Here is a 16,986-nt window from a genome sequence, read left to right as displayed (position 1 = left end):
CAGTTCTTGTGAGACTTTTGCCACTTTGTGCTGCATCCAACTCAGAAAATAGGCATCTACCATTTTTGGATCTGTAAGAAAAATCATAGCTACTATTTCAGATCCAAGGATTTTATCCCATCCCTTCCCTGTCTTTTAAAATGGAAGGAGCTGTAGATCTCAGGATCTCATGTTCAAGTCTGGTCTGTCTGTATCTCTTCTATTATTTTTGCTCTTTCTTTGAACATTTCCAGATTTCTGTGGCATAGGAAATTCCAAGAAATGACAGTGGCTATTTTGCCTCAGTACATGTTCCATATCATTTCTTCAGTCTTAATTGCAAAAACTCCCTGGACTCTACAGCTCTCTCCCAACTTCACCGTGTGTGCCACCACTCAGACAATTCAAACAGGAAGACAAAATATCAGAAAACCACTATATCCATAGAACTCAGACCTTCCTACCTGTCACATTCTTCTTACATAGGAGTTACGCAGCATGCTCTTTTAAAGCATATAAATCGTTTAAAGCATGGTATATTTAGACCTGGCCATCAGTAAAGCTTTATGCCTTGTAACTGATGCTAAAGGATCTTGACAGCTTCTAACTCTCTTGCCTCATTACTCTTCTGAATGTCTATTTAATACATTTGATGTTATTCATTACTGAGCTAATAAAGTGCTGAATTATGACAGAGGTAGGATTTCATTGGCAGAGGATACAACTGAACAAATCCAATCTCTAGAGGTAGTAAAAGGAAGATATGAACTTTCATTAAGGACAAGCCAAGTTTTGTTTTTACTGAGAGGCTGTAGCCAGGGCCAGCTCCAGGCACCAGCTTTCCAAGCAGGTGCTTTGGGTGGCCTTCAGAATGGGGCAGCAGTCCATGTCCTGCGGTGGCAATTCAGCAAGCGCAGTGGCAGTTATGTTTGGTGCTGTAGAGAAAGGTGAGCTGGTCGAGGGATGCAAAGATGGGAGGATGTGAACAAAGCAATAGGCTAGGGAAATTATCTTTGCTGCAGCATTCTGAATGGATGTGAGAAAAGACTGCATTTGTCAGGGCCAGAGAAAAGAATATTGCCATAGTCAGGAGGCAAGAAGATGAGAGCCTGGATGAGAGTTAGCTGTGTGGATGGATAGGAAAGACTATATCTTAGAGATGTTATGTAAAAAGAAACAGCAAGACTTAGACTTAGATTGGATGGGGGGACCTAGAGAAATGATGACCAGGTTATAGGTCTGAGTGACAGGCAGGATGGTGATGTTTTCTATAGTTATCAAGAAAGGAGAAAAAAAGACATTGCCATATGGACATCTGTTTGGTGAGCTACAGTTTATGAAATGAGTTGATGGTCTCTGTGACTTCAGATCCCAATGCAATCAACATGGCACCTTTCAAGAGCACTTTTAAAACTTATTAAAAATACATAAGAAAACCTATCCAAAACCTTAGTTATGTAACATTTCTCTTGTTCATTAGAATTCGTTATTCACAGGATGCCAGGTGCTTCCTGTATGATATAAAGACTGTCTCCAGCTGTGAATGGAAGCGATTTAGCATTCAGCTACAGGATCAACTCTCCTAGCTCGAACCAGCAAATACACTGTTACATTTAATCCAGACTTCCTTATCGATATTCAGGAGTTTTGCCATTGACTTTAATAGGGCTAGGATTCCACCCATAGTATGTAGCAAACAGGAAACCCACTTCCAGCAGTTGTTTTATTAACAGTCTGTGGGATTTTATTTGTGGAGGATGCACATAAAGCAGAGAGTTTGGAATAATAAATAGACTTTTAAAAAGACAGTGCTATTATTGACTGGATACAGAGGTTAAACTCAATTACATCTCATCACATTTCCATAAAATAACTGAGTGTCCGTGAGAGTGCAATCCGAGAAATAAATGATCTGGGCAGGTTCATCTGGCAAGCTTAATTGCCTTGTGCCATGGATTTTGTGAAGGGGCTTGAGAACCCTGTCCTCTTCCTGGATCAAATCCATGTCTCATTCCATGAAATTCTGGTGTATTCTGGTGTAAACACTTGCAAGTACAATTTTAAATTTCACTTTCTCCAAGCTCTTGTGTGAATAAATCTTGAATGCTTGTGTGCAGACCTCAGGCTTTGACTATTTGAATATTTAAAGTTTGATTTTTTCCCTGAAAAAAAGATGGCATCATTGTGTTCAATTTACAAGTAAACCAGACTCAGATGCGGTGGAATTTGTGTCTTTCTTCTGCATGTGAGGCTGAGAGCAGGATCTGGGGAATTTGGGCCGTGGAGCCGTGATCTCTGCAGGCTGTGAGGGAGAGATCCATGGGGGCACCCCACATGGAACTCTTCTACCACTTCATGGCTTGAGTGGGGGAAAATTCCTTCCATCCTGTAACTCAGGTTGTACCCTGGGGTATGGGTTTGTCCACTTGTCAGTAGGACATCAGTGTGACCTCTATATCACAAATGAGTCATACATGATATTACATTAGTCACTGAGTCATCCAGCTGGTATCCAGAGTTCTCCGAGTAGCAATTACCCCAAATTAGTACCAATGGCACTTACAGTCCTGTGCTCAAAGTAGAAAAGGTGCAAGTTAAAGTTGCGTTGAACTGAGCAAATTAGGCTGAGGCACGCTTCTGCCCTAAACCATGAAACTACCTACTGTCCACTATCCAGTAGGTGTTGATATTAAGTAAGGTAAAGACCAATAAAACAATAACATTTTAATCCTTTTTTGAATCCCACTAAGCTCTTGGCCTCAGTAACATATTGTGCCAATAAATTGCATGAGTTAATTATGAACTCTGTAAAAATATTTCCTTTTTTTCAGTTTAATATTGTTTGCCTTTCCATTTCATTGGGTGTCTCCTTGGTCTAGTATGAGAAAGGGTAAAAAGGAGCTCCCTATTTACCTTTATAATCTTATTTTGGGGTATTGTTTTTAGATCTAGTTTCTGCCATATTCTCAAAAGGATCATCACTGATTTCAAAATATATCCTTAATGCCATGGCTCCTTATGTTGTTATGTAACATGCAACGTGTTACCTTCAAAAAGCAGTAAGAATGAATGTAGTTACCGAATTAAGTCTAGCAGTGCATCTGCAGAGCTCATAATTGGCTTTCCACTCTCTTCAGTGTTCTCCTTCTGGGCTGCTCCACCAGGATGGATAATGGAGACCATAATTATTCCCACAATCACAGCCACAAATGTTGTCCACAGATAGTAAGTGACAGTTATGATGCCTAATCGACTGGAAGTCTTGGCATCCAAGGCTGCTAGCCCAGACATTAAGCTGTAGAAAAAACAAACACAAAAAAACACACAAAACATATAGTATCTTTTGCATATAATTAGTACAGTGTAAAACCTCATTTCTTAATTATTCTAATTATCCTCCACCTACTTGTCTATATAATGATGCTTCTGGAAGGAGCTTTTCGATCCAGATGTCCGAGATTCAGTCCCCAGAGGTGACTGAACCTGGGACCTCTGGATCTAAACGCATGTGCCTCTACTGTCCAAGCTAATAAAAACAGATCCTAGTAGCTTGAAAGAAGTAGCTGTTTCACAAAACTCCATGCATGGTCTCGCAACTGGCAGGAGACAGAGCCACACTGTGCTAATGTGGGTTACATATGGTTCCCTCACTGGGAAATCAAATCACTGCTGTGGGTGCGTGACTAGATTGATGGACTTCTTTGACTACCAAGACCACTAATTTATGCAGACATACCCACCTTTATTGAAATATTGACCCTAACCCTGGCCATAGGCCGTGGAGCTGAGGCTCCAACAACCTGGGTTGTTGCCCAACCACCTTTTGGCTCACCACACCCCAGCTTGGGGCAGGCGATCCAGTGGGGTCAGGGCCAGGAAAGGAGTGGGCTGGTGCATCATAGAGGGGATGACCCTGCTGGCACATGAGAGCCAATGGTCTGGAGCAGGGAGCCAGGCCAGCCCTGTGGGACAGGAGCTGCTGCGGGGTGAATGCAGGGTGGACTCACTCTCCAACCCTCTCGGCTGTTCCTGGGTCACCATGAATTTCATCCCTTGCCTCATAATATTAACAGACATGCTTTCTTCTTCCTACTAGCTTTTTCCCCTCGATATGTTTGTAAAATTCATTCTCCTTCCTCTTGGCCTTTTGGGCTAGTATTACATTGTTCTACTATTTTGTTGCTCTTTTTTGCTATAAGCTGTAACTGACACTGCATTCGCGTTTGGGTGTTTCCACCTTGAAATCCATTAAAGAGTGCGAGTCACTCAGCTGCTATGGTAATGGACGTCATAAGTACCGATGATACATACAGAGACTATTAACTTATAGTTAGTACTCAGATGTGCTTAACTTATGGTTATTACTAATATGTGGTTAAATTACTGTTGCTGAGTGAATAAACTGACCACAGCAGTTTGTTACTTTATTAGTGAAAAAATAAACTAACCGGAGATATTCTGTTTAGCCATTCCAGTAATGTATCACCTTATTTTCAGCGTCAAAGCTCCATGTGCATTTTGGCACAAGTAAAATAAGTACATATTGACTGCTCTATGAATCTCAAGGGACCGATTTTCAAAACTGTCCATGGAAAAATTGTGTGCAATTGGCACCTGACTTGTACATAACTTTACTCTGCTTGCACATGCAAATTGAAGAGTTACATAGAAAAAATGGTCAGTTATATGTTTAACAGGCTATTTGTGTGTGCAATGACAATTTCTAGAATCAACTGCGGTAACCACATGTGCAACCTAGGCATGTGATTGTGTCTGGTTTTTACATAAAAGTATAAAGATTGAAGAGGGTTTTGCCATGAGCCCTGTGTCAGGGCAATGTGTTCTTGTGCTTCTCCAAGAGCAGACCAGGAAGCAGATTATGACTCATTCTGCTTCCCAGTTTCCTCCTGCTCTAGTGATGGGGTCACACATTGTACCAGCCCTCTGCTTGGTACAGTGACCTGGTGTAGCTGCACTGCCCCACACATTGGGGAGTGAAGCCCATACCCACCCTGCCCATCCATTCCTCATCCACCTATGTGGGAGGAGGACCAGAGGCTCTTCAAGCCCCCAAACATCACACAGCAACCTTTGTAGTGCTTTACTGCCCCCTAATTTCACTGCACAGGCACATAAGACAGGCCGCCATCTAGCCCTAAATTTGCTCAGCACTGCTTTGAACTAGGCCCAGGATCATGAAGATTTATGTTATCTCAAGCTGTGTTACAATTTACTAATAAACCTGGAAACACCAATGTTTCACTTGGCTTTGGTTAATGTTTAATTTTTAAAACAATTTCTAGTTTCCTTTAAATATAGAGCACAGTAAAAAAAAAATAAAAAGATGCAGTACAAGTACAAACATGTTGTCAAGTTTTAGTGTGACCATTTCATGGAGCTGTTACCATTATGGAGAGTTGCTTGTCAAATCCTTCATCACAAATAACCATTTATTAGCAGACAACTCCTGATATTTGCAGGATCCCCTTCATCTTGCACTGTTTGGTGAAGTTGTCTAGAGCTGAAGGGCAGCTTAACCTTAATAGTAGATTGAGTGAAATAATAGTGGTGGGATTTAATGCTCAGGTTCCTGCTATCCATTAGAATAATTAAGAAAATGCATTGTTTTTCTGCTTTGCCAATCTCCAGTCCAGTATGTTTTGTTATCAGTTCAGAGCAGTACTGGGGGGAGGAAGGGCGAGTATTGTTCTAAAACAAACAAAAAACTATTTTATAAAAGTTAAGTTAAATATTGTAAGTAATCTAACTTTCACAGGATCATTTTATGCAGAATAATTTTGATGTTAATTAGACTACTGGAATCAAATTCTGCTCTCCATTACAATCTTACAATTATACTGTTTTCTGAGGTGTGACGGAGAGCAGAATTTGACCTTTAATTGTCAACTGGTCCCTGGAAGAAAACTGAAATGGCTTGATCAAGAAGATACACGTTTGTTCTAAAGCCGGGTTACAAATGTAGCTCCTTTTTCAGTTTAACAGAGCATTTGCAAACTGTTGCTGATTTTTTTCAAATGTATTTGTTATTCATAAGAATTCACTGAGCTCGCTTGGTCTATTTGCCATTTGATATTCACATTATATGATTAATCCGCTGAGTCACATGATCTTGATTCTGTGCAGGTACTGAAACAAGACTAATGAATAAATCACTTCCAAATAATTAAATAATAAATAACTTAAAAATTCATGGACCTCTTGAATCGTGAACATTTTTACAAATACCCTGCCATTGTCTGAATACACATGAACAATTTGATCATACAAATCCGAGTGAACTGAACTGTGTGCCTTTATTTGAAAAAATATGAAGAAAACCTTTTTGCAGGATCACCCTATCAAGAGAAGATGGAGGAATTGCCTTTGTGCCCTAAATACAGGTTAACACCTTTTGAATCTAACACATAAATATACTGACTCCTGACAAGCTACCTCAATAAAAGGAAAAACTCAAATGTTTCTGTAACATACAACCAGTTCTCTAGTTTCACACCAGTCACCATTTTTAATTATTGTTACTTATATTACAGTGCCACCCAAAGCCCTTAATCAGATTCAGGGGTCCTTTATGTTAGGTACTGGACAAACAGAGGCAGAGGGAGGCACTGATCCCATGGCTAGCAGATCTGTAACTAGAAAGATGTGTTCTGTGGTGTGGACAGGGAACTAGACTACAATACTTTGGTTCTATTCCTGGCTCTGCCACTGACCAACTGTGTGACACTGGGCAAGTCACTTCTCTGTGCTTCTGTTTCCCCTCTCACCCTTTGTGTGTCTTATCCATTTAGATTGTAAGCTCTTCTGGGTAGGGACTGTCTTCTACTACACCGGACTGTCAGGGGCCTAGGCTGCAACAGGGCCAATCTCCTGGCAAACTAATGAGTGAAGCTGGCCCTGATTGACCTGCACCTGCCTGCTCCAGCCCCCAGCATCTTTCTGACTCTCAGCTGAGACCCTCAGCTCCACCTTCTAACTGTGACTCTGGTTAACCCTTCAGCTTAGGCTTCATTTTTTGACTCTGGCTCTGATCCCCCGCTGTGCTTTTTGACTGTGACTCCAATTAATCTTTTGGCTTTGGCTTTTGGTCTCTGACGTCCAGCTATTGCCCTTGGCTTCTCTCCTGGACCCGCCCCATCTGGATTCATCTCTAAGTGATAGGCCAGACTCTTGCTCCAATCAGTAGACCAGACCACCTATGACTCGGTTGCCGACAGTTTAAGCAGCCCAAAAGATTGAACAAGGGCAGGTAAGGGGCCAGACTGCCCTTCAGCTGGATTCTGTGGAGACAGCCATTTATTTGGACGATATTCTGTGGAGACAGCCATTTATTTGGACGATATTCTCATTCTTTCCAAAAACCAGATGCTGCACAAGCAACAGGGCCCATGTTCTCAACACACTCTGCCAAAACCATCTTTATAACAAACTAGAGAAATTTGAGTTTGACAGAGATACAATCAAGTTCCTCTGGTATATAATTTCCTCTGAAGTATCTGCCATCTCCAGGTAGAATGCCCCAAAAGTTTAGTGGTTTCTTGAGTTTACCAATTTCTGTAGGTTTTATCAAAGGATTCTCTCACCTTTTTGCCCTGAAAACTGCACTCCTTTGAAAAGAGGTCCACTTTTGTCCGGTCATCAGAGACACAGATTGAGTTTGGTCAGCTAAACAGATCTTTTACCTCAGCTCCCATTCTCGTACACCCAAATCCTGCCAAGACCTTCACCATAGTGGCAGATGCTTCGAACTTTGCCATTGGAGCCGTTCTGTCACAACATACTGGCTCTCAAAACCAATTCCATCCCTACACCTTTTATTCATAAAAACTAACACCCACTGAGAAGAATTATGATATCTGAGACAAGAAGTTACTGGTGATAAAGGCACCATCTGAAGAATGGAGATAACTTCTAAAGGGAGATTGATTCTTGGTCCTGGTCATTACTGATCATAAGAATCTGGAATATCATCAAATCACTTGTAACCTTAAGCAGCTATCGATCTACGGGTCACTTTCCTTTGTCAGATCTGATTTCATCGTCAGCTATTGCTTGGGATCATGGAATGGGAAGACAGATGCCCTGTTCCACAAGGATGCATATGCCAGGTCAACAGGCTGATACTTAAGCTCAGTAGCAGTAGCAGTCCAGTGGCTGCTGAACACATTCCTACCCTGCAGCTGCACTTGGTCCTGTCCCTGTCCCCACTGTCTCTAGCCATGCTCCTGCTCCAGCCCCCAGCTTCTTCCTGACTCCTGGCTCAGACCTTTGGCTCTGGCTTCTGACTCTGCCTCAAGCTAACCCTTTGGCTTAGGCCTTGGTTTCTGACTCCTGGCTCCAACTCCTGCTCTTTCCGCCCCCCATACTATGTTTTTTGACTGTGGCTCAGATTAACCCTTTGGCTTAGGCTTTGGTTTCTTGACACCTGACAAAACTTTGGGCTTCCCTCCTGACCCACTCCTGCTGGATTCAGCTCTTAACTGGTAGGTAAGACTCTTGCTTCAGCTACTAGGCCAGACTACCTATGACTTGATTGGTAACATGGACACACGTTTTGTGTCTCAAGGTGCTACTGTAATACAAATAACGAAGAAGTAGCCATGGTACTTACCATGAAGAGCTTAAATCCAAGAAGACAGGTGGCATACAAAGGGTGCAGGAGGAAGAGGCAATTCAATTTTATATTAATCTATATTTTTATATTTATGCATGTTTTCCTTTTTTTGGTTTTAGTTTTGTATCACATAAATAGCTTTCTCCCAGTGCCTGTCAGCTAAGCCACCATATGTTGTCTGCTTCCTTATAGGCCTTTCAGCAGAAATGGAGTTTAAAAATGGATTTTAGGGAGGAGCAAATCAGTGCTGTCTCTCTCTGTGCTACCTTTAATAATCAATTTCTGACACTTCTGCTTTTTATGGTTTACAAAACTTAAAAAATGACCAGTGCTGTTGATCATACTTTGAAATTGTTAGAGCATAGATGAGATACTTTTAAGAGTTAAACTGCTGCTTTTACATTAGAATACAAATGCCTGCTAATGTTTAAATTATTGTAAATTACCGTTAAAATATTAACAGATTTATTATAGATTCAGTTAAACAGAACAAATAAAAGATCAAAGGACAAGATGACTAAGTATTTGGAAGCAAACTGTTTGTTCAATGGTCAGAGTGTTTCTGGAAACACGGGTTGTTTGGAAATCTTAGTAACAATACAGATAGCCAGCTTAATATGTTTTATTTCTAAGAGTCAGCAATTGTGCTCTGGCTTTTGATTTACCCTCTGCTTGCCAACTAAACCTACTAGATGAAAACTAATTACATTGCACACTAAACTAATGTTATGTTTCCAGCTTTGAACCACAGAGGAAAGAAATTCCATGTTACAAGGTAGAAATTCCCTCTTTAACTCTCCCACATGGTGTCTAACCATTGCAGCTTGTATGGCATCAGATCCTAAGAAGTACTGGGCCACCTGCATCTTACACTGAAATAAATGGTAATTATGGGAGCTCAGCACCTCTCAAGATTTGGCCCATGGCCTGCAATATCATCTGCAGATGATAGGCCCAAACTGAGGGGAAAAATTTCTCTTTGTTATGATTAAGTAATTTTATATATATGTAGATTATCGTCTGTCTGATAATCCCAAATGTATTTAAAGCATTAATGAATGAAGCTTCAAAATATCCCTTTATTATCATCTTAATTTTACAGACAGGCAAACAGACAGGTTAAGGGCCGAGTTCTGACACCTTGACTCACATTAGAATGACTTGTAAAGTAAGGTACTACTCAAGAGGCCTGATACTCCACCTCCTTGCACCTTGTGTGGTCCACTGCACCTGTGCAAAGTGAATGCAAAATGTAATCAGTTCAAAATGATAGTATTCTACACTCACTTTTCACCGAGATAAATTATTCCACAGGGTGCAATTCAGTGGCGAATCAGGCCCAGCACGAGTCATGGGGAAAGAAGCTGGCCCTAAGTGTCATATTGAAGGTTGCACAGGAAATCTGGGGCATAGCTTAGAAAAAAGCTTAGGTCTTGCAATTCCCAGTCCTGTGTCTTAACCATTAGTCCCCTTTTCAAACACAATTCTCTCTTTTGAGGCCCAAAGGAGTGTCCATGAAGCTTCTAGCAAAGGATGACTGCGTGTGACCCCTTCTGAGAAAGTCATCACTTCCGTTAATCAGGAAGTTGCTCTCCAGTGAAAATGAGCACTCGCCCGCCACAGAGACTACAGATAGTCTTCCCACAGCTCTTGTAACTTCAGCCAGCATTTAACACCATTCTTTGCTGTCAGCCTGAAGCTTTGTGTATGTGACAAAGTTATACTGATTGCACTAAATCAGTCTAGTTGATTCCTTAGTGATGTAAACCACGTTGATAGAAGGCACTCAAACAGAAATAAGAGTGTCCACACAAGTGGGTTAGGTGATTTAGTTAAATCAGTACAACTTCCTCCTTTAGACAAGGCCTAAAAAGAGCCTGAAAGCTGACAGGAAGGCCTGGGACAGATGCCTCAACATCCAGTGAGCATTGCACAAATAATAAAAACATTAATAATAAAAACAATAAATACCTCACACACTATATAGCCCTAAGACAAAGAGATTCGTCTAAACCCAGAGCAATACAGTCTTCATTTTCAAAGAACCTAACGCAAGAGTAAAAGGTGGTTGGACTAACCCAAACCAGTTTATGCAGATAGGAGTATTCTTCCCTTTTGTGACTTACACCAAAGACCTACATGCTGAAAAGGGTATGAGAATGCAAAATGTGCATGCTTTTCTTCATCACTATAGAATATAATACAAACCATACCCTAGGATCTAGAAATATTCTAATACCAGTTTAACCACATGATCATATTGGTTGGACAGTATGAAGAAGTTTTCATGGATGTTCATTGTTTTATAGATCAACAGGGGACTTTCAACAGGAGACTGATGGTGAAGGCACTCTGAGCACAAAGTTAGAATGGACTTGGTTACTCGCAAAACAAGTACATCTCTGCTGCTTCATATGCCTATCATCAACTTGAGGGCGAGGGAGCTACACATGGGAATATGATGTGCAGTTAGGATCCAATCAAAGCTTGGCTCATAGGTGATAAATCCTGGAGGGGGCTAATAATGAGATTGTCCTGTTTTGGGGATTTCATTAACAAGATCATCATCTTGTAATAAGATTATCCTGCCACCAGATAAAGTAGTGGTGAGGTAACACTGTGATGAGGTAGTCCTCAAAAGTAATTAACTATGGAGGCACAACAGGGGTAACCAGTGGAGGGGTGAAAGGCTGAATAGGGTTTGCAGTTCTCAGACAAGGCACATACTGCTAATTTCATGCAATGCCCAAGTTAGAGAAGGAAGGGGTAGAAATTACCTGGCAGAAGGCTGTGGGTGGGATGGGGCATGCTACATTTTAAGCAAACCCTGAGAATCACTTTCAAGAAGAGAAGTCCAGTAACTAATATGACAAGTCTGACAGTGTCTGACGTTTTTTCTTAGTTGGCTTCAGGTGTTTTTGATGCCAAAAGGAAGAGGAGATCCAGTCTACCACACACACCCAGCATCACAACTATTGCATAACATAAGTAATATGCAGTTACTCCTCCAAGAAAGGGTCTCTTCACTATTGGTCTGAGCAGCCCTAAGAGTTCTTATAATGGGGTGGAAGAATGTCAGTGAAAAATATGCCTCCTAATTTCTAGAAAAATAGAGAAGTCAGGAGAGGTGAGCTTCCAAATGGTTGTCTAGCTTAAATCAAGCTGACCTTACAAATTCAGGTTTTCCCTCTATTCTAGGTTCTTATAATGCACATTCTTGACTATATAAGTAAACAAAAATACTCCCAGCAGTTTCACAAGCGTCTTTCAAGATGTTGTATTAGTTCACTTTTAACGTCTTAGCAGACACATTTCAATATCGTCCAACCAGTATCTGGCTCTCATGTACTATAATGACACCCCTCATCTGGCCTCTGAAATTGATCAGCCTTGAAGTCACATGAAAAATGTTTGATACATGAAATTAAGTCACCAGACATAAGGCAAAGCATTCAAAGAGTTGTTTGGTGTTTGTCAGAGTTTGGGCAAATGGAAGTCCTACAACTTAAGATACTTTTCAGCCTATCTGAGTAGTTATGGCAACCCTTGACTTTCCATCATTTCTGCAAAAACATGAATGTTCTTTTCACTCCACTCCCAGGAAATATTTGTTAATTTTGTTACAGCAAAATATGCTCTTGACTATAAGGTTTAATAGCTTTTCCAAAATGTATATGAGAATAGTTAATGCTAACAAATTTTGGAAGAGATATTAAATGTCATGGTCGAAAGTTTAAGCCAAAGCCGAACTAGTAGGGACTGAGACAATTCTTGCACCTTCCTTTAAGGTTTAAAGTCTGATGTTGGGCACTATCTGAGACAGCATAATGAACTAGAGCAGATCTCAGGTCTAATCCACTATGGCAATGCCTATATTTCTATAAAAAGAAAAGGAGTGCTTGTGGCACCTTAGAGACTAACCAATTTATTTGAGCATAAGCTTTTGTGAGCTACAGCATCATCCGATGAAGTGAGCTGTAGCTCACGAAAGCTTATGCTCAAATAAATTGGTTAGTCGCTAAGGTGCCACAAGTACTCCTTTTCTTTTTGCAAATACAGACTAACACAGCTGTTACTCTGAAACCTATATTTCTATACATTCCTCTCTCACATACACAACCCCATGACCTCAATTTTTGAAATGAACAAAAAATCTGATGTGTGTAATGTTCCAATAAAATAGGAAAAGTATTTCAGGGGCTTCTTTGTGCTCCTGGGAGTAGTTTGTTTCTTCTTTTTCTGATTCAACCTAGTTGATCCAATAAATCCTTGGTGAACTTGTGCATTCTCAGGGTCCAACAATCATCCAAACGGCTGGTCATCAAGTTGTACCCACTGAAAGTTCTGTGTTCACTATGAGTCCAAATGTTTCTGGGTTTATGGGCCATCAAACCTCATTAAAGTTGACTTACTGTGGCTTGTTGGTCTGCATGCTGCACAACTGATGGCCCATATTAGCATTACTTGTAGGGTATAGAATTTTACTTTTAACAAATGAAATGTGCTCCACTATGAGGCTTTAGTTAGCTCTACATTTACATTGGTCCATTTCCTGTAAAACAATTTATCGTTTCATAATATGACCAATTCTAACTTGCCTTTTCTAAACTGATGTATCAGATCACATCAGAAAATCCCACTAATTGGGGATGGAACTTCATTAAGTCATTGTACTTACTCTGAGTTTACATAATAAGAGCAGAATTTTGCCAATAGCTATCCCCATTCACTCGTGGCATATAGACTCTGAAACATAACATTTTAGGTGTCAGTAATTAAATAGTTCACTGATAATCATCCTAACAGAAACATCTAGCTAAAATGTTTTATCTAGTATGGTTGAATTCATTAGGAAGAATGATCCACAATAGTAATACTTTGCACTTATACAGCACCTTCTATGAGAGCATTTCAGTATGATTTACAATTTTTATTCATGTACAAAAATTAAAGTTCTATCCAACCAGGTATGTTTGTTTGGGCTTCAGTTTAGTAGTCTGGGAGGAAGGAACAAAGGGTGAATCCAGGGTAATGGGAAGGTCTCAATGGACTAAAATATCTGGGCTAAAATCTTAAGGGGAAGTTGGAAGGGGAAAGAAAGATCAAGGATTTAGGGATTTTTTTAAAAAATACAAGACTGGATGAAATAAAAAGATTTATTTTGAACTACCTAGTAACAGCACAAATAACTGAGACTATTTATTAGTGTATTTCATGTGTGCTTTGAGTAAAACTTGCTTAAGCAAAGCAAAACACAGATTTTCAAACAACTTCTGACTAATCACAGGTGGAACTCCCCAGATTTCCAGTGACCCTAATTAGAAAGTCCCATGGCAAACAGATGACCACTTCTCACCAGCATCTTTGGGGTCATATTAACATTGATATATATCAAACGGGTGCTTGGGAAAACTTTTACTTACATTAGGAAAATCAGACCCATCCTAACCTTCTGTAGATTTCCTACTTCTTTCTACATAGCTTCCTCTTTAAAAGACTGCATTCCTTTTTTACCTGCCTCAACATCAAAAACATACCCTTGCAAAGGTAAAACATTTCTCTTCCCCACCACCGGAAGCCATCTGGATATTGCTTTGAAATAGATGGATTATGGATAAAGTTATCAAAAGGGATTAGTGTGATTAGAAAGACATTAATCCTGTCAAGAAGTAATGGTCAAGTATTAACCACCAACAGTCATTACTAGACTCATGTTTGTTTTCATTCATCCCCCACATTGAGTCGTATTCTCATTTCGTAATTGCTTGCCATGGAAAAGCCCTTCGTAAACATGAGCTCCCAATGAGATTGGGAAGCCTCTCTAACAACTACATTAGAGATTATTACATTACTGTTCAGCAGCATGGAAGTGCAGTGCATTGCAGTGTTCTCTAATGCTTGTTGATTTATCAGTCATGCTTCTGTTTACCTTTTTTGTCAAGGTCAATCTTTGAAAGCCTCAACAATATAATAACAATTTTCATTTCTGTAGCATCCTGCCATCTTAAAGTACTTTACAAACATTAAAGAATTTAGCCACAGGTGAAATAGGGCAGCATTATTATCCCCATTTAACACATAGGGAAACCAAGGCACAGAGACATCCGGAGACTTGTTTGAGGTCGAACAGGAAGTTTGCAGCAAAGCAAGGAACAGATCCCAGGTCTCTAGACTGCCAGTCCTGCATTTTAATCACAAAACTATCCTTCTTCAAGACAATAAGTCTACAAAGTATTTATTATATATGAGCAAGGAGTTGCACACTTCTGCTTTCTCAAGTACACCTGTATCTGGTTTTACTGCAAACTACTCCACTCCTGTGGAGTACCATTTTGGAACAGACTGTAACTATAAAAAGAGACTTTACAGTGATGACAAAGATAAAACAGAGCAGCTTGAAGGGGGAATTTCATAGCTCAGCAAATGAAGGAACAGAACTGAAAAAATGCTTTCCCCCAGTATTTTCTGATCACAATGCCCCAGAAATATAGGATGCTTTTAGAGCTAGTCTAGAATTTTTGGAATTTTGACCAAAAGTTGAAATAATATTCCACAATATTTCCCCCTCATTTTTATTAGTTCTTATATGCATTAATAAGAAATTGACAAGTGTTGAAACCACTCCCTATGATGCTGATCAATATTATCACATTGTTTCCCTGTACTCTTCAGTCTGCCTTTATACATCTGTTGTCTCTTGTTTTCTATTTAGATTGTAAACTCTTTGGTGCAGGGACTGTCTTTTTGTTCTGTGTTCGTACAGCACAATAGGGTCCTGGTCCATGACTAGGGCTGCTAGGTACTACAATAATAAATAATAAATACGAAAATAATAATAATAAAAGAATCTAGCCCAGAATCCACCCCATGCATTCTGTTCTCCCAGTTCATTACAGCAAGCTCTGCACCAGTTCAGGAGGTCCTCAAAAGTCTGCAGGAAATATTTAATTAAATAAAAATCAGTGCAGCACTAAGCTGGATTTGGAGTTACCATAAGGAAATAGAATAAACAAACACTTGGGTCCTGTATGCCATAGTCATGGGCCTTCTCCATTAGGCTGGGATAGCACTGTCGTCTTTAGAAATAATATTGGGCATGGGAGTTAAAGGGATGGACACAAAAATAAAAGCTTTTCCAGCTCAAAATCTCTCCAATCCGCAAAATGTCCTTCTGAGTCTTCCTCCTTCTTCCATCCATTCTCCCTGAATCTAGGCAGTGATGCAGGATCATCCAAGGCTTTAACCTCAGTATGGCATCATGACCAGACACATTTTTCCTGTTTCCACTGAGAGCTGCTACTCCTTCCAGGGCTAGCTCTGTCCTTCCAGCCCTATGGGCCCTATCTTCCTCCCATTAAACTCTATAGCAAAATTATCTTTGATGTGAGCAGGATAACACATGTTTCATGTCCCACTGAAGGTATAAGCCAGGCAACTTTTACATCACTGCTTCCCTTCCAAGTTGTCCAGTGCACTAGGCCACCCAGATAGCCCCAGGAAGGTAGGAAGGAACATACATCAGACTTTGATCACAGAGAGATAAAAAGATCTGAGAAACTGTAGTGTTAGCAGCATTCGTAGAATGCAAGCTGTTACATTGCCTTGAAATGCTCTAATAAAGAAACTCTTTTCCAAAGCCAGAACTCGGGATGCAAATGAAAAGAAATCGTATAAATTAGATAAATAGGGCTTTGGATTTATGGAAAAAATCCATGTAATGGTCTTTAATTTTCTGGCTTGCCAATTCTTTCAAGTGTCTCTAGATTAATAAAAGAATAAACAAAGTTTAAAACACAGTCAGTTTGAATTATAGATAAACAAACGAAAGATTCATTCAACTGTTTATGATTCACAGATGTTTCTATCCTGAGGAAACAGAAGAAATACACCCAACTCCTCCAACCTGGCATGTCACTGCTGCTCATTGTATGAAATATTGTGTCCAAGTGTTTGAAGTAGTTTAGAAGGTATAGAAATGTTCTGTCAGATCTACAAATTACTTATCCCAGCTGGTAACTGCTTTGGCTCTTTCCATACCAGTTCACTTTGTGATCACAGATGTCCATCACATAAAATTGGATCCTGACCTTTCCTATGTAATTTCTATTGGGTTAGTCCAATTTAGAGATTACAACATGACATGTTTTACTACCAACCTTGCTCTTTTTTTACAGATAAGACAGGAGAAAATATGACAAAATTGAATATATTGGGTCAGATTCTAGCCCCTGTGTAGCCAAAAGGACCTGAACTACCCTCAGGAGAAGTCCCTTAGTGCAGGAACAGCTCGGGGCTGGTGTATGCAGCCCTAAATCATCTCTGCTTGCAGCCCCCAGCTCAGAGGTATGCCAGGGTAGGTGCAGGGGCCAGAGTGC

The 16,986-nt window shown here is 40.2% G+C and overlaps 1 protein-coding gene across 1 annotated transcript in view; it reads right to left on the bottom strand.

The window, feature by feature from the left end:
* The window catches only part of SLC1A7 (solute carrier family 1 member 7), a 94,387-nt gene that overhangs the window by 54,193 nt on the left and 23,208 nt on the right, over positions 1-16,986 (bottom strand). The window contains exon 3 of the mRNA XM_084636485.1: positions 3,059-3,274. Within this exon, the coding sequence (XP_084492611.1) occupies positions 3,059-3,274 (216 nt within the window). The remainder of the gene's footprint in view (positions 1-3,058; positions 3,275-16,986) is intronic.

Source organism: Lepidochelys olivacea (assembly GCF_965140295.1).
Source record: "Lepidochelys olivacea isolate rLepOli2 genome assembly, chromosome: 8".
Lineage (NCBI taxonomy): Eukaryota > Metazoa > Chordata > Testudines > Cheloniidae > Lepidochelys > Lepidochelys olivacea.
This window is presented reverse-complemented; position numbering and strand designations above follow the sequence as displayed.